Below are 22,276 nucleotides of genomic sequence, written 5' to 3'. Positions count from 1 at the left end.
GGGGCGGCAGCCCAGGGGCGCAGAGACGCGGAGACAGCCCGAGACACTGCGGGCCGGACAGAGACGGGGCCCTGGACTGGGAGAGGGGCGCAGAGACTGTGAGACAGCGCTGGAGAGAGACGCTCCTAGGGCCGGAACGCCGAGGGAGAGGGAGAGAGAGAGAAATTCAGAGGAGACCAGAGACCCAGAGCCCGGCTCCGGGAGAGAGGGACAGAGGGAACGGGGAGAGGAAGAAGGACAGGGACCCAGGGAGGCTCCCACGAAGCCAAGAGGAAAGTCGCTGTGGGATCAGAGACAAGAGAGGGACCCCCTCCATCAGCCCCCACTCCAGGGGCTCTGAATCATTTATAGCGTCTGACCTAACCTCAAAAGAGAAGGGATTCCCGTGATTTTAACCCTCAAGGGGTAAGTAAAACACTTGCACATCCACCTGGGTTCCAGGCTGGGGCAGGCTTTGTGGACCCCAGTGGCCTGGTGGTGAGCAGTACCCGCCTTCCACTTCCCAAACCGGGATGCAGGGATGCTAGTGGACAGGCCTCGTGGGCCACGAAGATTTGGGTTATGAGCTCTGCTTAGGGGCAGCAGGGATCCACAGTCCAGCCCCAACAGAGGGCAGGAGATGGCCAATCGTATTTGGCGGTGCCTGAGAGGTAACAACCTTCCACTGAGACGGTGCCCTGCCTCCCCCCGGAAACTGGTAAGGCTGAAGCCCAGTTACCGTCTATATAGCCAGGCACCCAACCCACCCTGTCCCACTCCACTTAACAGGGAAAAGGACAAGTGGAGAATTTCATCCATGGTCCAGGCTCCAGGGTCGCGCAAACTCCTCTATGGAAACAGGGCACACATGGGGTTAGATGGGGGCTCTCAGTCCAGAGCCTCCTCTCCTCCTCTGGGGCTTTGACTCCAGTCACAGGATTCCTGCTAAGCAGTCCTTCAGCTCCTGGTTGGTTACCTCCAAGGACAGGAAGCTCAGTATCTTAAGTGAGAGTTCTTCCTTTTTTAAATTTAAAATTTTTTTTTTTTTTGGCCAGTGCTGGCGTTAAGAATGTTCTTACTCGCTTGAGCTGAAATCTGTATCCCACATGTCCCATCCATGAGTTCTGCTCTGCCTTCTGACACCTCACCCGACAAAACCAGGGCTTCCCAGGGCCCTCTACCCAAACTCCCTAGTACGGCTTCACCCAGGGAGAACCACCATCCAGGTTTGCCAGGGTTCACCTCCCAGGAAACCCAAGAGTTCCAAGAGCTCTGGATCCTAGAGCCAGATGACAGCACCAACTCCAACAGATGTGGAATTTCCGAAGCTCTGGGCTCCTGGATCCAACGCTGTTCACCGGCACCTGCCATTGGTCACCAGCTGGGAGAGCAGGAATGGACTCTTCAGCCTTTCCCCACTATGGGGATGGGAGTGGGGATGAGAATAGCAAGGACTATTGACTGGACAGGTGATATTTACCCTCACGTACTCTCTCAGCTACACTGCATTATGCTCAGTGTACACATAAGGAAGTGGGGGCTGAGAAAGTTCGGTGCTTGCGGTCATGGGGGATTCCATTTCAGGCCCCTGTGCTTTGTCTGCTGGGCCTCACTAGCCTCGCCCTTCCCTGAAGCAGGAGGCACTTCAGAGGCCTGATAGCCTGGACAATGTCCAGGCTTGGCCACCTGGTCTGGAGGCGTGAGTGGTCACGCAGGAGACAGAACACTGGCTGCAGAAGAAGCAATGTGCCTGCCACAGAGGGGACACGCCCGGGCCTGGGCTCCTCCCTAGCCCTGGCTCACAGCAGCAGCAGTGACCAGAGGGCATCAGGGGCCCTCCTGCTTCTGCACACAGCTTCACGTCGTGTTTGTGTGTGTGCCTGGGTGTGTGTGCATGGGATGTATGCGTGTGTGCTTGTGTGTGCTCAGGGAAGCATGCATGGGTGTGTGTAGGCACACTCGTACACACAGACACGGGCAAACACCTGCTGACAGATGCTTCCTGGGTGGGCACCCAGACCCCTTCCCCTCCCACCACTTAGTCCTCCCAAACCCTAAACTAGTCACCCAGGAGGGCCTGGGTGGAGCGGTTAAGGGGAGGTGCCAAGTTGATGGGAGTTTCAGAAATCATCTCTCCAGACCACTCCACACCCCACTTCTCAGATGGGAAGACAGTGAGCCAGATCTGTCCCCCGAAAACCATGACTCAGAGGCCCAGATCCATGGTTCCCCTCTTTAAACCTTCACCCCAGCCTCTGTCTGCCCCCAAGGCAGCTCCTGAAGGCACTGACTGTTACCAGCTGCCAAGGCAGTTCCAGCCCAGCCTTCTGACAGAGCAAACACATCAGGACTCAAGGCCATTAGATTAACTGGTGGGAGTTAACTTCCTGCGTCAGAAGAATTGTCCTTAATTGAAGAAAGGGATAACTAGCAATTTAGCCACGCTGACCTCTGCTGCCCGGAAGAAAGAGAGGCAGGAGCTAGCCAGGGCCTCCAGGGCCTCCCAGCTCCCAGTGACCAGTTACTGTGCCAGGAGTTCAGACCGAATCCCTTCTCTGAGACCTGGCACCCAGGCCCTTTCCTCTGACCACAGCTTGTTCTGCTCCTGCCTTCACAGTGGCCAGCTGCTCCCGGGCCCAGGCAAGCATTCTAACCCAGAGAACCAGTAAAAGTGAGCGGGGGCCCATCCTGTCAATGGCCATAGAGGACGTGTGCAGAGATGTGAACAGGTTGGAGAGCTCCAGGCAGGTAGGGAGTGGGAGCTGGCTGCAAGACAACTCCTCGACATGATAGACCCCAGGCCTGGCTATCCAGCCTGGACAGCTGGTGTCAGCACTTGGAAAGCTAAGTGACAGTTCTTGGGAGTCAGCATGGCCCCCCGAAAGCTAGTCATGCCAGGCAAAGCTCGTTTCCTATTTGGACACAGTTATAACGACTAGTGGAGTTGGGCATTGCCGTGCCTTCTGGGTCTGGGTTGGGGCACAGCTGCTGCCCAGCTCTCTGATGGTAACTTTGTAAACAACAAAGGGAGTCAGGAGCCAGATGATAGCCTGGTCCAGCGGCTTACCCCGGTCCACTCCCTGATGGACTCCAGTGGACGGGGCCTCCACCTCCCTCCAGGACTTGAGCCATGTCAAGCATCTCAGCAAAAGTGCTCACAACAGAGAATAAGCCGCATAAGAAGGATGCTGCTCATGTAGACTGGACAGAAGCACGGCCATTCACCATGGCCTTGACGAGCTGGGACCACGGGCCAAAGCCAAGAGGATGAGATAAACATGGACAAGCAAGAGAGGCCATCCTCCCAGGCCAAACACAAACACCCAGCTAGGAGTGTTCACTCCCACTTCAGAATTTCCACAGCCCCTTCTATCCTTGAGTCCCACTCCCCGGTCAATATCACATCACTATGTCTCACCTGGACCACCGGAAGCACCTCTTCCTGAGGTGCTCCCAGCCTGACTCTGCACCCTTCTTCACCCCCTCCTTTCTGGTTCCTATGCTTTGTAAAGTCTCATGGTTGCTGTCCGCTGCCACGGGAACCACCTCTAATCACAAAAGTAGTCCCAGACACAGTTGCTCTTCCTTGGAGCCTTCCAGAATCGCTCTGAGAGGAGCTGGTTTCTTCTCACCAACTCCTTCTTGCCCCAGGATGCCCCCAGTTCCACCCAGCATCCAGAACACTGAGTGGAACATGCCCTTCCATCCAGAACTACTACTCTTCTCCTCCTTCTCATCCTCCCCCTCCTCCTCCTCCTCCTCTTCCTCTTCCTCCTCCTCTTCCTCCTCCTTCTCCTCTTCCTCTTTCTCCTCCTTCTCATTCTCCTCCTCTTCCTCCTCTTCTTCCTCCTCGTCCTCTACCTCCCCTTCATCCTCTTCTTCCGCCTCCCCTCCTCCTTTTCCTCCTCCTCCTCCCCTCTTCCTCCTCCCCTCCTTTTCCTCTCCTCTTCCTTCTCCTCTTTGCTCTACCTCCTCCCCTCCTCTTCCTCCTTCTCCTCCTCCTCCCCTCTTCCTTCTCTTCCTCTTCCCCTCCCCCCTCCCTTCCTCTTCCTTGTTCTCCTCTTCCTTCTCCCCTCCTCTTCCTCCTCCTCCCCCCTTCCTCTTCCTCCTCTTCATACTCCTCCTTGCCCCTCCTCTTCCTCTTCCTCCTCTCCTCTTCCTCCTCCTCTTTCTCCCCCTCCTCCTCCTCCCCTCCTCTTCCACCTCCTCCCCTCCTGTTCCTCTTCCTCCTCCTCCTTTTCCTTCTCCCTGCTGGTGGCTGTGGCTTATCTAGCGTGTGCTTCTTTTTTTTTTTTTTTTTTTTTTTACTTTTCTTTGAGATGGAGTCCCACTCTGTCACCCAGGCTGAAGTGCAGGGGCACAATGGTGGCTCACTACAACCTCCGCCTCTGGGGTTCAAGCGATTCTCCTGCCCCAGCCTCTCGGGTGGCTGGGAATACATGCCCAGCTAATACTTGTATTTTTAGTAGAGACAGGGTTTCACCATGTTGAGGCAGGTTGGTCTTGAACTCCTGACCTCAAGTGATCTGCCCACCTCAAGGAACACCTGGCCCAGGGCGGAAAACCGCTTAAAGGCGGTCTTAAGCCACAAACAATAGCATAAGCAATCTGTACCTTAAGAACATGCTGCTGCTGCAGATAACTAGCCCAACCCATCCCTTTATTTTGGCCCATCCCTTTGTTTCCTGTAAGGAATACCTCTAGGTAATCTATAATCTATAATCTATAGAAACAATGCTTATCTCTGGCTTGCTGTCAGTAAATAAGTGGGTAAATCTCTGTTTGAGGCTCTCAGTTCTGAAGGCTGTGAGACCCCTGATTTCCCACTCCACACTCTATATTTCTGTGTATGTGCCTTTAATTCCTCTAGCACTGCTGGGTTAGGGTCTCCCCAACCGAGCTGCCCTTGGCATGTATGTGTCCGCTGTGTTTTCAAAACATGTCTGGAGACATCCGCAGAATCTGTTGAATTGGACTTCATCAGATTATTTATTTATTTATTTATTTAATTTTTAATTTGAGACAGAGTCTCTGTCACCCAGAGAAAGTCACCATCTTTTTTTTTTTTTTTTGAGATGGAGTCTCACTCTGTCACCCAGGCTGGAGTACAGTGGCCCTATCTCAGCTCACTGCAACCTCCGCCTCTCAGGTTCAAGCAATTCTCCTGCCTCAGCCTCCCAAATAGCTGAGATTACAGGTGCCCGCCACCACACCCAGCTAATTTTTGTATTTTTAGTAGAGACGGGGTTTCACCGTGTTGTCCAGGCTGGTCTCGAACTCCTGACCTCAAGTGATCCACCCACCTCAGCCTCCCAAAGTGCTGGGATTGCAGGCGTGAGCCACCGCGTCCGGCCCAGATTTTTATATGAGATGCTGAAACAAGTTGAGGCCCAAGCCTAGATTGCGTTTTCTCAGTTGCTGTGTAGCTTTCTTTTGCCTTATTGAATGGGGTGGGCTGGTAGATGGGATTTTGGAGAGGGATCTAGAGAGGCTGAGGGGTGGTAGGGTAGAGGCAAGGAGAGATCTACCAGCTGCTATAAGGAGAGGAATTATGGAGAAAGAGCTTAACCAGGCTGCCCAATAGGTTCTGCTGTGGACCCCTCCTATCTGCCCCCAAAAATGTCAGCAACCATTTATCTCGCTCACGAAGCTTTTGCAGTTGGATCTGCGTTTTGTGCTTGTTTGCTGTCAAGACTGGAGATTGGCCCCAAGCAAGCCCAGTTGTCTTCAAGTTACACTTAGACCAAATTAAAATTAGGAACTGGGTGAAAATCTAAACCTCTCTGCAGGATGGGCTCTTTGTGTCTGCATTCCTGCGAATTCCCATCAGCGCCGGGGGCCCAGGAACAAGCAAATCCAGAGGCACTGACCTCAGCCGTGCCCCTCCCCTGCCCCAGCCTCACACACAATATTGTTTGTTTCTGACAGATTCCAAAACTCAGAAAATCAAATACAGTGGTAGATGATAAGGTAGACAGATCAAGGGGGGAAAGCTGCCCGATTACTAACACAACAGTGTTGGACAAGGGCAGAAAATCACAATTGGATCATGTAAAACAATGATATAATAGATGGTGGCTGGGCACTGTGGCTCACGCCCATAATCCCAGAACTTTGGGAGGTGGAGGCGGGTGGATCACGAGGTCAGGAGTTTGAGACCAGCCTGGCCAACATGGTGAAACCCCATCTCTACTAAAAATACAAAAATTATCTGGGCATGGTGGCGGACACCTGTAATCCCAGCTACTTGGGAGGCTGAGGCAGGAGAATCACTTGAACCTGGGAGGCGGAGGTTGCAGTGAGCCGAGATCACAGCACTGCACTCCAGCCTGGGTGACAGAGCAAGACTCTGTCTCAAAAAAAAACCCAAAAACAAAACAACAACAAAAAAGGGTCCTTCTGTCCTTCCCTCCTTCTCCCCGATTCCGGACTTTGTGAAAACCTTCAGGCCTCTGCTGGCTTAAAGCTTGTAGGGGAGAAACCCCTTCACTTATTAGGCCATTCCAGTTCTTTAACTCTACCAGCTGGGAAGCTCTTCCTGCTGGCTCTACTTCTCTCCTGCTGTACAGCAGCATGCTAAGAAAAATACCAACCAGAAGAATAACAGGAATATCTACTCGCTGAGTGACTATTATGTGCCTGGAAGTGTTTTAAGTGCTTTTCATGTGTTTCCTCTTTGAATCCTTATAGCAACATTAGGAGCAGGGGATTCTTAGAACCATTCCCATTTTACAGATAAGGAAACAGGCTTAGGGAGGCCTCACAGCTAATAAGTGGAAGAGCAAGTATTTAGGTCACACAGCTAATAAATGGTAGAGCAGGTATTCAAACCCAGTCCCTCTAATGTCCACACTCCTGCCTTAGCCACGAGAGAAGAAGACAACAGGAAAAAATAAGACAAAAACCAGACACAGAAAACCAAGAGGCTGAGGCTCTGCCACTAAGAGCTGGTGCAACCTCAGGCAATTCACCAAAGCAAGCCCCTCCTTGTCTATACGGCAAACCTGCTAGACTCACCGGTCTCCCAGAGCCTTTGCGGCTTGGCTACGATCCTGTGGTTTTCCTACTCCCTGTACGAGGTGCCCTGGCAAGTAGAGGAGGCAAGGGAGGAGCTGAGTTGGCAGGATTCTCCAGGGCCCAGAGGCAGCTGCCTTGGCCTGGGCAGGGCCTCCTGAGGCTATCAATGCCTCCCTCCTCTGTGGCTGCCAACTTAGTATCCCGGGCAGATCTCTCAGGGCTGCCGGGGCTATCTATTCATATTGCAATTTGAATGCTTCTGGTCAGAATGACTAAAAGGCTGAATTTTACAAGGGTTTTGAAACTGAATTGACTCCACTTATTAAAGATATACTAGATTACACGCTGAGTGAAAGGACACTCTGGGGACTCCAGGCATCGCAGCCTTTCATGAAGATGGAAACCTCCCTTTCTGGGCTGCTCCTGGTAAACCACAGTGGGAGAGGTTGCACCAAGCAGGTGCCGATTAAATTACCGGCTGAAGGACACAGTCCATCAGGGAAACGTCTTGGTCCAGAAGGGCCGCTGGTGAATGAAGAGGCAGTTCCAGAAATCCACTCTGGTTGTTTTATGTAAATCGATTTCTAAAGGCAGGAAGGCAAAGGCGGAAAGGAAAGTATTCCTGGGAAGCCCTGACCTTCAGTCATGCAAGAGAGGGAGAGAGGTGTAAGGGGTAGAGAAAGTGATGGACCGGGAGGGGCACACAACTGCTCTCTGTTTTCAGGTTCAGAGCACCTGGGGAGGGAGTCTCAAATGGGTGGGGGCTTCCTTTGCGCAGACGAGGAAGCAGAATAGCTGGAAGGATTTCCTGGACTTGGAACCTGGCACGGAGGAAGGCCTTCCCGAACCTGCTCACGGGATCCAACCCCAGCACCTCACTGTACTGACGGGGAAGCTCAGTGCTGGGTAATGGGGGTGGGGAGGTCAAAAACCGGGCATTTGGTGGTACAACTGGGACTGAAAGAGGGTTCAGGCTCTTAACGCAAGGCTCCCTCCTCCCACCCTCCCATGGAGATGTAGGCAGCTGTCCCTGGCTTGTGTCGGTAAGTCTTTTCTCTCTCTCTCTGTCCCCCTGAGAATCATTCCCTTCCAGCCATCACTGTCAAGAGAAGGAACAGCATGTAGCGGGTACACAGACCGCAGTTGCTTGCAGATGTCATAGAAGGTCTGGGCAATGTGTATACAACACCGGTTGCTTCCCTTTGTAAGTAACAGACACAGACTCAGTCTCTCCGAAGCAGAAAGGGAGTTTATTGGCAGGCTATCAGGGGCTCAGAGAATCAGAGGAGCCTGCAGGGATAGGCTAGAAAAGCAGATGGGGCCGGGTGCGGTGGTTCAGGCCTATAATCCCAGAACTTTGCGAGCCCAAGGTGAGCCGATCACTTAAGGTCACGAGTTCGAGACCAGCCTGGCCAACATGGTGAAACCCCATCTTTACAAAACAAAAAAACCAAAAAAAACAAAGATTAGCTGGGTGTGGTGGTGCATGCCTATAGTCCCAGCTACCCGGGAGGCTGAGGCCAGAGAATCGCTTGAACCTGGGCGGCAGAGGTTGCAGTGGGCAGAGATCACGCCACTGCACTCCAGCCTGGACAACAGAGCAAGACTCTGTCTCAAAAACAACAACAACAAAAAAAGAAAAGCAGATGGGAACTGAGGCTGCTGGAGAAGGCCAAGAATTTTCTAGAAAGCACAGCAGTCACCTTTTAGCAGAAGGACTTTAGTCTGATGGCCATTCTCTTCACTGTAGACACCAGCCCCTGAATGAATGGGTTCTAAAGAAACATCAGTTCTGAATCATTCATTCCAACCAAGCATGATTAGGCAAACCTGGGACATGCACGCCCCAGCTTCCAGGTGTGGGAGACAAGGATTGGAGGGTCCTGTCTTGGGAGGCAGGGCCCTGTATCCACATAACCATATTCCAAGGGCATGGAGAGTGCAATAGACTTCTGAGGGTTGGACAATTCTCGTGAGGGATTGCAAATTCCAAATGACTTCAACAGTAGGGGCTGTGTCATCACGCCTACCCAGGAATTCCCCCAGAACTCACCCCGAGACCCCGGCCAAAGTTAAGGGTTCCAGAAACTTCCAGAAGGGTGCAGCTGCCTTTATGTAGGGGTGTGTGAGTGAGGGACTTTTTGGCCAGCTGTGATGAGCACTCCTCCCGGCATGAGGATGTGAGAACATCCTCTGCAGGAAACAACTGCACAGAAGGGGTTGGGGGGTCTCCCATATCGATCCCTCCCCCCCTCCCGGGGAGGAAGAGGCTGCTGGTCCTCCCATAGTGCTTTTTTGTTGGGGCTGCCGCAGGCTGTGTGCTTTTCAATGTTTCGACATTGCGGTATTTCATACTCGGGAAGTAAGAACAGCCATGATTTTCAGAGTTCTATTTCTTGACATTCTATTTCAAGCCGTAGAAAGTAATACTTAACAAAAGCCTTCTGAGCCTAAGATGCAGTGAGGCTGCACTTGGGGAAGTGGATTTCTGCTCCCCTCCACACACACTGGGGAAGAGTTATTGGACATTCCTGGGGTGGGGGGATGACGCTTTCTGTTTTGGTTCGTTTGGGGTTTTTTTCATGCATCAAAAGGGAACACAGGCTAAAAAAGCAAGAGGAAACAGTGATGCAGCCGAATGAGCACCAGACTGGGAATCAGAGGACCTTAGGTCTAATCCCAGTTTTGCTCCTGATTTCCTGTGAGACCTGTTTCCACTTTGGGTTTTTGCTCATTCACAGAAAAAGGGGTAGTAAATCCTTCTCTGCCTGCCTCCGAGATTGGAAAGTGCATTGTGACGAGGACACTGCTATCTGCGTGAACTGTTCCAGATAGTTGTTTTTGTGTTTTGTTTTTTTTTTTTTGAGATGGAGTCTCGCTCTGTTGCCCCGGCTGGAGTACAATGGTGCGATCTCGGCTCACTGCAACCTCCGCCTCCCGGGTTCAAGTCGTTCTCCTACCTCAGCCTCCTGAGTAGCTGGGACTACAGGCTTTTGCCACCATGCCAGGCTAATTTTTGTATTTTCAGTAGAGACGGGGTTTCACCATGTTGGCCAGGCTGGTCTCGAGCTCCCGACCCCAGGTGATCCACCCGCCTCGGGCTCCCGAAGTGCTGGGATTACAGACATGAACCACCACGCCCGGCCCCTGTGTGTGTGTCTTTATTGAGGAAAGGGTCCACAGCATGGTCCAGGTTTTTAAAGGGGTCCTGACCCTTCAAAATAGCAAGAACTCCAGTTTTAGTCAATTCCTTTGTTCGGATGGGAAACAGGCCCCCTAAGTCAGTGTGAGGAGCCTGGGGCTTGTTCATGCCTAAAGCTGTGAACAATTATCTGAGTTAATTAAAAGCTTTGGCAGCCAAGCCAGCAGCTCCCCCTACTCATGCCCAGGCGGCCTCTGTCACACACGCTGCAGGTCACAAGTGATGCATGCCAGCCCGAGGCCCCAGCCCGGAATGGGGAGTCCACTACTTGCTCCTCCAGAGGTTAGACCACGATCAACATGGACAGAAAGAGCCCAGGTCCCCAGGCCCTGCCTGGATTGTCCTCACAAAGACCCGGCCGCCCGATCGGCCCCGCATCTGTTTCAAATCCCATGCCTGGGATTTCTTTTTGACATTAAAGTAAATGTTGGCCAGAGAGCCACCTACAAGGGTGACGAAGGCTGCCGGCTTCTCATTGGAGGGCCGGGAGGAGATTCTGTAGGTCTTTGAGAACTGCCAAGACGCCTTCATCACACTGAGCAGATATAAAATCCATTACCAAGAGCTAATAAAGGTGGGGAGGCCGGCAGAGGACGTGCCCGGCTTGCTGGGAGGGCACACACTCAGGCCAAGAACAGCAGGCTCTCGGGCACAGCCGCTCGCCCTCTGGTATTTGCCCCTCCTGCACGCACCTCTCTCGGAGTCCCATTGTTCTTGATTCAATCGTTTGGGCACCAGTGCTGCTTCTCTTTGACTATAAAAGCCTATGCCTGCAGACCTCTCTGCACATTTATTGTGCGGCTGGAATTTATGACGGATTGGATTTCAGAGGAGGGATTGATTAAATACAGATGGAGCACTTGGCAAGGGCCTGGGGCTCCCGGTAGACTCCCCCATTTAGAAACAGAATAAAGATTAGAAAGCGTGAGCAAGGGCAATCCGAGGTAAGTCTTGCTTTCAAAGGGAGGGAGGGAGGACAGGATGGGGGACGTTGTCTATTCCTACTCAAGAGCATCTCCTTGAAGCTGAACAAAATTCTTTGCCTGGTGGAGTAATGAGCTGTTGAGGCCACTCCTCACTGCCTCCAATGCATTCAGCCTCCTCAGGTACAGGGTGCTCTCCTGCTCACCTGTGTAGGGCTGAGATGGCTGTGTGGACCTATCAGCTCTGGTAAATCCCACCAGCACCTCTGCTGTCTCATCACACTGTGTTCACACGTATGTCCTCCACTTTCAAGACTTCATGCTTTGAAAGAGCATCAACTATCTTTCAAGGCCTAATTCAAATGTCACCTCCTCCATGAAGACCATCAAAACCACAACCCTCACTCAGTTACAGTGACTCGCCCCTTTCAATGTACAACCACAGTACGCTAGCTTCCCTCTCCTCCCGCTTTGTTTTTATTCTGCTTTGAAAAGGTTTGTGTCTAAACTCTCTTTGCATTTCTTTTCTTTCTCTTTTTTTGTTTTTTTGAGACAGAGTCTCACTTTGTCACCCAGGCTGGAGTGCAGTGACACGATCTCAACTCACTGCAACCTCCACCTCCCAGATTCAAGTGATTCTCCTGCCTCAGCCTCCTGAGTAGCTGGGACTACAGGTGTGTACCACCATGCCAGGCTAATTTTTGTATTTTTAGTAGAGACGGGGTTTCACCATGTTGGCCAGGCTGGTCTCAAACTCCTGACCTCAAGTAATCCGTCCGCCTCGGTCTCCCAAAGTGCTGGGATGACAGGCCACCGCGCCCGGCCTCTCTGCATTTCTGTAGTGTGTAGTTTACCTTAAATGAATGGTAATGCAAATTGAAAACTGTCTATGACCAGGCACGCTGCTTTTTATACGTGCAGTGGCAGTTTGTGCCTGTCCAGCGTCAACTCCCTCCGCTTCACGTACAGGGCCCCCATCTTCCTTGGGGGAGCTGCCTGCCCCATGTTCACTAGCTAAAATGATGCTGATCCGTCCCCTTTTCCGGGGGTGGACATATGACTCCCATGTGACCAATCAGAACATAGGGATTCATTGGGAAATGGGCTTGTTACTCAAGTTGGGCCAATCAGAGGCAGAGACCAGTAACCCAGGGGCATTGGCTGGCCCTCTTGGGGATCACGGGTTCTTCTTTTCTACTGTGATTGCTAAATAGAAAGAACATCAGGCTGAGGCTGCTGGGCCCATTTTGCCACCACATGGGGAGAGGTTGCCTGAAAATGCTGCCTTTGGGAGGCAGGAGAGGAAACCAGACAGGAGCACTGGGGATGCTGGTTTTGCGGAGGCTGGCCTGGGTGCAGCAGGAAGTCATCTGGGGAACAGCACTGCATGGGCACAGCCGGCCCAGAGACAGCCCAGGCTAGGGCTGATACTGGCACATCCAATTCACAGTCACCTGGCCCAGGTGGGCAAGGCCACAAGTGAGACCACAGCACAGCATGCAGCCGCTAGTTGACTTGTGCCTTCAGAGCAGAGCCCCAGCTCCTGGCAGGAGACTCTGAGACGGGAGGGCCTGGCCAGCAGCAGGCTGGATGCCAGGGCCCAGGGAGCAGCACTGCAGTATGCTGGGAAGAATATCAAATCTGTAACGAGACCCGGTGACAACCACTTTCCAGAAAGGAAAATCTGCACTTTGCTTGGTTTCCGTTTCATCTGTAAAATGGGATGATACTCTGTATCTCAATACTAGTGTAAGATTCAGATGAGGTGACGTAAATAAAGCACCTAGGACATAGCACCCAAGCAGTGGGGTGATCGCTACTCTGTGGGCAGGGTTTCTAGCCCCAGCAGGAGTGTAGGGGCTCAGGAAAGCAGACCCTGATGGAGTGGCTGGAAACTGAGCCTACAGCTCAGTTCTGACCTGGTCACTGTGCTGGTCCGTGTTAGAAAGTGAAGCAAGGGTGTGGCAGACGCCTGTAATCCCTGATACACAGGAGGCTGAGGCCGGAGAATCGCTTGAATCCGGGAGGCAGAGGTTGCAGTAAGCTGAGATCACACCACTGCACTCCAGCCTGGGGGACAGAGCGAGACTCCATCTCAAAAAAAAAAAAAAAAAAAAAAAGAAAGGGAGGACAGATATGTCAGTCCTCTTTATACGCCCAGAACCAAGTACCGTCGTGCCTGGCGAAGAGCGGGACCACAGAAAATATTTGCTGATTTTTTAAAAATTGGAGACTGCCCTTATGTTTGACATCTGCTAAGATTTCCTAGGCCATCTAAGAATCATCTACTTGGCAGAAAGATCAAACTGTGTGGCAGAATGGAAAGGCTACTAGACTTGAAGTCAAAGGATCCAGGTTGAGTTCTGGCCCTGTCCCCGTGTCTGCGTGACACGGAGCAAGCCCCTTAATTTCTACAAACCTCAGTTTCTTCATCTGTAAAATGGGGCTAATACTTCAACTACCCCATAAGGACGTGGTCCAGTTTAGAAAGTTCTGGTGGCACCGGAAGCCCAAGAGCAAGGGCGTCCATCTGAGGCAGCCCAGGCAGACCAGCTGGAGGGGGAAGCCGGGTGTGTGTGTGACTCAGGGCAGCCAAAGGCCAGGCCAGGAAAAGTGTTGCCGAGTGTCCGGTGTGACAGGCGAGACGAGGAGAGGCACAGGATTGTGAGCAGGAGAGAGAGCGCGATGGGTGGAAGAAGGCCAGGGACACGCTTCGGAATCAAGCCTGTGCGAACAAGCTGAAAGGTTCCCTCTTAGGAGGTTCTCAGTGGGGAGTCTAATAGGTAACATTTATTGAGCACTTACTGTCTGCCCAGCGCGATTCTAAGCGGTTTCATGGGTATTTCCCTTAATCCTCACCAAAACCTTGGGTGGGTGCTATGTTTTCATCCCCATTTCACCTATTAGGAAACCAAGGCACGAAAATCACACAGGAGTTTAACTTGTGGCTCCAGTTCTTAATGAGCCGAATTACTGTTGGTATACAAAACAGGAGTGGTTACAGTGACGTAAGGAAAGAATATACGTAAACGCATTTTATAAATTCTAAAGTGCCAGCTAATAGGTGAGCTGTTGTTCAAAGCATTCGGGGAACTTCTCTTGACCTTTAGTAAGTCTCCGGAAGCAGTGCGTTGGCTAATTATGGTTAAGAAAAGCCACATCTCTTACTGAGCCTGGCCCTGGAGAGGCCACTCTCCCCCCGGAGGTCTTTAGGGCCATATAGGATGGTGGCTGCACAAGTTTGGTGGCCAGTTTGATCTCCGTGGCTCCCTGGACTCCCTGCTTCCCATGTGCACTTGAGAAACGAGTGTCAAATTCAGCTTAGGCTTAGGGAACTCTGGGGCTGTGGGGCAGATGGCAGAGCCCACATGTCTGGGATCTGAATGCTCCTGCCCCTCGTGATCACAGCATTTCAGAGCTGAAAGTCTCCCTCGAATTCTCCCCAGTCCACAAGAGTTGCCAGGCATGGATAGAGCTCTCTTGGAGCGCTGGGGGCCTCCCTGTGGCAGGTGGCAGGAATGTGCTGTGGGCTTCCGGGACACAGGCCCAGTGATCTTCTGCAGGGTTCCGCAGCTCAGGAGTGAGAGGCCTCAGGCTGACCTGGCCAAGACCCACAGTGAAGACAGAGGAACGATGTGTGGGTGGGAGATTCTGGGGGAGCCAAGCAGAGCAGAAGGGAAATGCGTGACTAAATTCAGGGAGGGAGGCAGAGAGGAAGGGTGGGGATGGAGGAGGCCACAGAGCAATACAAGATGAGAGATCCCAAGTGGGGAGGCTAAAAGGGGACAGGGTGGAGGGCTGCAGTGAAAGCAAAGGGCCAGCAGTGACCAGAAGGGGTTTTAGAGATGAGGACATGGAGGTGGACGGGGTCTCACCTGAGATAGTGTAAAGATGCTCCAGAAATGACTGGGTAAGACCTTTGAAGGTTCTCCAGAAAGGATTTTGAGGTGTTGGAATGAGTGGAGGGAGGGATAAAACTATGAGGCCCAGAGTGTCATGGGGAATAAATGACAACACCAGGGAGAGAGAGGACAGAGTATGCGAGTGGCTTGGACTCCCCAAGGGGAGTAGCCAGCCGTGACGAGGTTGGGGGCTGGGAGGCAGCCTCGGTGGTGGGAACGGATGGACCTAACTCCAGGCCACAGGCAGAAGTCCAGTTGGATGGATGGAAAGCAAGCCAGGGAAGACAGTAAAAGACTGGAGGTCTGGTTTAAGGAAAGGATTTCCAGGCATATGAGGACAAGAACAGCTAAGGGGACTCCAGGGATAGCAGCAGATAAAGGATAAGAGGGTCATCTGGGAAGGCAGGTGCAGGCTTGGGGAGAAGACTGGGGAGGGCGGAGCAAGGCCCTGGGCAGGCTGGCAAGAGGGGAACCCAGCACTGGAGCTGAACTGGGAGGGGAGCCCTGACTCTGGAAGCCAGCTGTGCACTCCAGGTCGGGGAAGGACCCTACTGGGTCTGTTGCCTGAGTTCACTTGGGCCTGACAACCAGCCTAGGGTCCCTATCTGGGGTTTCCTGGGGCCCCTACTGAGGACTGATAGGAAGTACACAGGATGTCAGGTGGAAGCCCCTCCAATCCAGGCCCAGGTTATTGGGCTCAGTCAACATGCCAGTGTGGAAACAGACCTGAGATCTCGGCTCCTGAACGAACGGACTGAGTGTGGCAAGGCCACTGCCCTTCTGCGGCTCTCCAAGAGCCCAGAGAACCAGAAGCCCTTTCACAGGCCGGCCCCTTCCAGAGGGCACTTCCGTGGTGATAACAAGCCCATGATGATGTGGACACCCCTGACTTACAGGCTCTGCAGGGAATTCTCACTACTGTCTCACGTTGCCAAAATAAAGAGAGCTCCTCTCACAAACACAGAAGCGTGATGGAAACCTACACAGCCACAGAGAGTGCGGGGGACTTTCTGACTTGGACCCTTCCCCTTGCTGTTGGCCCTGGGGCTTCCCTCAGGCCCTTCCTCCTGTCTTTCGGACCCACTAGCCACAGTACAGTTCAGGCCTCCACCTCCCCCCTCCCCCAACACACACACACACTCAGACCACCTTCAGGAAAGCAGGAACCGTGAGCCCAGGGAGGAAGTGGAGAGAGGAGAGCCCTTCTCTCCTCACCATCTCTCCTCCAAACCCCAGCACCAGCGGGCAGAGGGAGAAGGGATCACAGTGCTGAAATAGTAACAGAACATGAGAGGAAAGGGGCTCCCATGCACATCCTTCTGTCTTCTTCTCTAGTCCCTGGGCCGCCCCAGCCTAGTCTCCAGGAGCACTCTGGCCAAGGCTTACTCAAGATCAGGAGCAGCCTGAGGTTGAGGCCCATCCCCTGCTCTAGGAGGAGGAAGCAAGTTCTTGCCATCTGAGCTGGAATTGCAATGGCAGCAGTACCTCTAAGATGGAATTATAGTTCTCAATGGCATTCTATCTCAGGATCACAAAAGGACAACATAAATTTCTGCGGACTATATGTGACAGACCCCCCTGTATAAAATCAATCAGTCTGCCCTTCACCTTTCATTAATTCATAAGAATTTACTGAGCACCAACTACAAGGTAGGCAGGGTCCCTGCCCTCAAGGAGCTAAACGGTCTAGAGGTAAGCACAGAAACAGACAGAAATCTCGTGTGGCCAAGCTGCGGCGGTGGAGTGCTCGGAGTGCATTTTCATGTCTCTGTACATTGGGGATGGCCTATGCAACACAAAAACACTGAACTCGTGTGTTTCTGCTTCTGAAAATGGTACACGAATAGTTCGGGAGAAAGCTGAAGGGAATTACAGAATGATGTACGGTCAGCCCTTGTTCATGAAGAACAAAAATTCTAGATGTCTGGGCAGGCTCCAAGGCGATAAATGGGAACTTTTATATTCTAAGGATTTAGCTTCCATTTTCAAATAAAAATGTTTATTTCCTGCAGTATATTTTTGTGTCTTTGGAGAATGCTCTGGCTGCGGATGTTTGCGATGGGCTAGGGATATAAAGTCGACACCTGGACACTGGGGCTAGTTGAAGCCCCACCCATGAGTCAGAGAAGGGCAGATCCGCCTGGTGGGAGGAGCAGGAGAGGGAGTGGGAAGATCCTGAAACAAGGCAGAGCCTGGGCTCGGTCTTTCAGGACATGGGCTGCAGCAGGAAGTGTGAGGAAAGGGACTGCTCCAGAGGACTGTGTCCAGCACACGTTGAGTGGGGATAGGGAAAGGCAGGAAGACAAGGAAAGGTGCTCAGGTGAACTCAAAGTCTGGTCAAATTATCTCCTCCTGTGCCTCGCTTTATTCATCTATACGACGGGAACAATGATGCTGCCCACCTCACAGAGATGAGGTGAGGATGAAGTAAGTCACTACACGGCGGGCCTGGAGAGCAACGCTCTAGCAGGTGCCCAATAAATGTTAGCTTTTATTGTCATTTGTTTTTTTTTCTCGGTGGGAAGGGGTGGCAAATAATCCACTATACTCATATCACATATCAAAGTATTCTCAATGGTTTCTGTAAATCACATTTCACTTTGCCTGTGGGGAAAAAGGGAGATGTAAATTATTTCAAATAGACAGGCACATACTTTAAAATATTGGGTTTATTTTTAAAAATCAGCACAGTACAAACTGCCACACAAATTACTTTAGACTAGCAATGACAGGTGCTCCTATTAATTCAAGTGTACACATTTAACTCCCCAGTTGAAAGACCTTGTAATTTACCTTGAAGCTCTTTACATTCTGAAGTTATATAAAATTAAGCAGGAAAACATTAACATTAAATGAAAATCAATTGTGCACAAATAAGTGTGATCAAGCAGCTTAAATCACCTGAAATTCTCGTACTTCAGAGAAAAATCCCAGATGACAGCACTGGACGGGTCATAAAGAGTTCCCTTATTCCCTGGGGGCGTCTCGGGCATTCTTTCTGCACGTTTCCTTCACTGAGCCTCAGGCTAGGAACTGAGAGGAAGTCCTCCCAGGCAGTGGCCTGATTCTTATGCACGTTCTGTTTCTTTTTCTGAATGCAGAGTTTCTGAAAACACAGGCTTTTCTCTTGGAAAACATGATCTGTAAGATGTTGGAGGACCAGGTCATGACGGTTCTTAAGTTTCTTCCTCTCTCTGGGGAGACGCAGGGGTCTCCGCGCCACCCGTCTGGGGAGACACAGGGGTCTTCGCGCCACCAGTCTGGGAAGACGCAGAGGTCTCCGCGCCACCCGTCTGTTCTCTACTCCCACTCAGAGTTCCTTTGTGGTATGAAATAGAGACACTTCTGACCTCATCGGAGACACGGCGAGCTCTGTACCTTCTGCCAGGCACAGAGACGGCCTGGGCCTCTCCTGATTCCTCAAACTTCCTCTGAATCCAGAGAAAGTTTTTTGTACCAGATTGTGTCAAACACAGCAATAAAATATGCTGAGGAACTAAAAATGTGAAAATCACCTAGGAATGGAACATTGAAGAAATGCGTGTTTATTATTGTGCACTGACAACCGGGGGTGGGGGGCTCCTGTTTGTAATAAGCTGCAGCAGAGCAGAGGTTTGGCAGCATAGCCAAACTGTGCTCTCCCTGAGTCTGTAGCCTAGTAGGGCCAGAGGTCCTGACAGGAAATCGCCAAAGATGCAAAACAGGGGCCCGGCGATGGGACCAGCTAGTAGCTGCACTTGTGTTGGCATCAATGCCACCAAGGGTTCAAAAGCAACCTGAATCCGAGTGTGAAATATACGTATCGATGATCTTTCAAAACATTTTCATCACCAAACTGAGCCAGAGGAATGAACATCATATTTCAATAGGAAAAGTACACATTCTGAAAATATTGCCATCATCAAGTCGTGTTTCCTGGGCACCAGTAAGTATAATACATTGCATCATACATTTCTAGAACCATTGCCATAACAAAAGAAAATGCAAAGTGAGGATGACCTCCCTGGCACTGCCTTCCTTTCCGTGGGCAGCACCTTCTGGGCCTGGATGCACAGCTGAGGATGAACATTTCCTGTGGGCCAAAACAAAGGGTAGTGCCATCCCTTCTCCAGTGTGAGGCAAAGGGCCTCGCCTCGGAGAGCCTTTATGTAGCAGCCTCTAAGAATTCTGAGGTGAACACAGCTTCTGCATAATCTTCACACATATCCTGAAGTTCAGCAGCCACGGCACCCAGAGCTTCATCTACCAGCTCTTCTGAAAAGCTGGAAGACAAACAACACAACCAAAGGTATGCACAAGGCCAGGCGCAGTGGCTCACGCCTGTTATCCCAGCACTTTGGGAGGCCGAGGCGGGTGGATCACCTGAGGTCAGGAGTTTGAGACCAGCCTGGCCAACATGGTGAAACCCTGTCTCTACTAAAAATACATACAATTAGCCAGGCGTGGTGGCGTGCACACCTGTAAACCCAGTTACTCAGGAGGCTGAGGCAGAAGAATCACTTGAACCTGGCAAGTGGAGGTTACAGTGAGCAGAGATCACGCCACTGCACTCCAGCCTGGACAACAGAGCAAGATTCCGTCTCAAAATATATAAAATAAAACAAAATACAGTAAAGGTATATACAGCCATGTATGGGAGTCATTCTTTTACTCAGCTGTGGAAATTAACAAGTCAATTCTGAAATCTAAATGGAAATTCAGAAGGCCAAGAACAGCCAAGATTTTTTTTTTTCACTGCGACCTCTGTCTCCCAGGTTCACGCCATTCTTCCGCCTCAGCCTCCCAGGTAGCTGGGACTACAGGCGCCCGCCACCACGCCCAGCTAATTTTTTGTATTTTTTTAGTAGCGACGGGGTTTCACCATGTTAGCCAGGATGGTCTCGATCTCCTGACCTCGTGATCTGCCCACCTCAGCCTCCCAAAGTGCTAGGATTACAGGCGTGAGCCACCGTGCCCGGCCAAGATACTTTTGAAAAAGAAAAACAAGGTAAGAGGCCCTGCTCTCCTAGACAGAAGGATGCGATGGTGCTTAGATCCCAAAATCCTGCTAGAGGGATGGGCCTAAAACATACACAGGATGGACTTCATCCTCAATGTGTTTGAAACCAGAGGCAACCAGAAACAAACCAGCTGCAACCTAGCTCCACCTCTAACAGCTGCCTGACTGGCCGACGGAGGAAAGGGCTGTGCCTTCTTGTAGGAGACAGGGCAGGACACCAGGGGACTCTGCACGGGTGCTGCTCTGTATACACACACACACACACACACACACACACACACACACCTTTATTTTCTGAACGGTGCAGGCTTCATATCTCCCAAGTAGCCCTACAAACAAGGACATTCTCTTAAATAACTATGGTACAATTATACCAATTATAAAATTAACATTGATACGAAACTATTATCTATTCTACAGGCCTATCTATCTACAGGCCTTATTCAAATTTTGCCAACCATTCAAATAATGTCCTTCGAAAGAAAATTTTTTCTAGTCCAAGATTCCAGTCCGGGATTCCATGTCGCATTTTGTTGTCATAGCTCTTCAGTCTACGGTAATCTGAAATAGTTCTTCAGTCTTTCTTTGCCTCTCATGACCTTAACATTTTTTAAAGAGTAAAGGCCTTTTTTTGGGGGGGGGAGTGGGGGCGGGGAGAATGTCCTTCAATTTGGGTTTTTTCCTTAAGATCAGATTCAGGCCATACGTTTTTGAAAGGGATGCCCCGGAAGGACAGTGTGTCCTTTGAGTGCACCATGGTATCTATTTGATATCCATTAATGATGACAGTGAATTTTGCATTACTGAGTTATGGTGATGTCTGCCAGGTTTCTCCCTTGTAAAGTTACTGTTTTTCCCTTTGTAATTAATGGTATAGTGGAGGGAGATACTTTGAGACTACATACACTCCTGTTTCTCATCAAACTCGCCTAAATCAATTACTACAGGGTTGCTAAACACGGATTTTCTACTTCCATCATTCCTTCTCCATTTAATAGCTGGCATTCTACTGCAGTGAAAGCTTTCCCTTCTCCTTTACTTATGTATTCATTCCTATCAGTTTGGCCTTATAGTTTGGTCTTATTTTATTGTATAGTTTGTAATCCATTACTATTATTACTTATTTTGATGCCTGAAAATGTCCTGGATTTGGCCACTAGGCGCTCTTGTGAACTCCTGTGAACTCTTGACATGTCCCCATCCTTTGAGCACTTCCTTTCTAGCACAGTATGTCTGAGGCTTATCTTACATTTTTCCAGCCCCAGTCTTGTAATCAGCCATTCTTCCAAGAAGCCCGGGTACCTCTTCATGGAGAATGGTATTTAAAAACCAAGATGTGGGTACCAGGTGTGCTCATTGCTACTGGCACCTCTGCTTCTGGGCCTTCTCAGCAGACAAACTAAGAAACATCCTGTATCTATTTCTACATCTATAAAAAACCATATATTCATCCCAACCTTCCCCCAGAAACCTTGCTCCCATTATTCACAATGTACTTACTTATTGGACCAATCCTAAAATATAAAGTAGTTTTAGAACTGTTAACCCATGCCACTGTGTAAAGGAAACCTACAAACTAGAATCCAGTTATGTGTTTATAGTTCTTTTTGTCTTTAGCCAGAGGTATAGAGTCAATATACTGTGTTCAAAAGTTATTTAGGCTTCACTCCATTAGTGTGATTAAATTATTTATTTGAAATACAGTTAGGTTCATGTTTCTGTTCGTATTCGACTTAAGGCCCCCTTCCCATCCCTGTTGATTAAAGGGGATGTATAAGAAACATTAACACGGTTTCAAAAGTCAGAGTTACACAAAAATGGTAAATGCAGATAAGTTTCACTCCCCATCTCCTATCCCTTCTACCCCATTCCCACCCAGTTGTTTTTGTTTTTTTTTGCTAATCCAACAATCCTTTGTCTTTTAATTGGCATGTAAGGTCCTTTTGCCTTTAATGTTATTCTGATATATTTGAATTTATGCTTCTAAAATAATAGGTATTTTCTACATTTGGCTCTTTGTTCTCTCTTCTTTCTTGGTTTCCTTTAGATTCTGTAATTTTTAAACTACATTTGTTCTTCTCTACTGACTTGGACATTACACACACTTTTATGATTCTTTGGCCATCCTGGATTACAAGTATCTATGACTTGACGTCTAACATTAATTGACATTCTTACCCTTTTTCCCATACAATGCAAGAACCTCAGAATATGAAATTTATCCCCTTCCTTACTTTTTTTTTTTTTTTTTTTT

At 50.4% G+C, this 22,276-nt stretch overlaps 1 protein-coding gene across 3 annotated transcripts in view; it reads right to left on the bottom strand.

Annotated features, from left to right (window-relative positions):
- Positions 1 to 18,282: 18,282 nt before the first annotated feature.
- KIAA0753 (KIAA0753 ortholog) overlaps positions 18,283 to 22,276 on the bottom strand; it is a 65,506-nt gene continuing 61,512 nt past the window's right edge. For all 3 annotated transcript variants that reach the window (XM_011994648.1, XM_011994650.1, XM_011994649.1), the window contains one exon: positions 18,283 to 19,285. In XM_011994648.1, coding sequence (XP_011850038.1) covers positions 19,168 to 19,285 — 118 coding nt within the window. In that variant the 3' untranslated portion in view covers positions 18,283 to 19,167. The remainder of the gene's footprint in view (positions 19,286 to 22,276) is intronic.

The sequence above is a fragment of the Mandrillus leucophaeus genome, unplaced genomic scaffold (genome assembly GCF_000951045.1).
Source record: "Mandrillus leucophaeus isolate KB7577 unplaced genomic scaffold, Mleu.le_1.0 Scaffold46, whole genome shotgun sequence".
Taxonomy (NCBI): domain Eukaryota; kingdom Metazoa; phylum Chordata; class Mammalia; order Primates; family Cercopithecidae; genus Mandrillus; species Mandrillus leucophaeus.
Note: the sequence above shows the minus strand (reverse complement) of the source record. Positions and strands in the feature narration are given on the sequence as shown.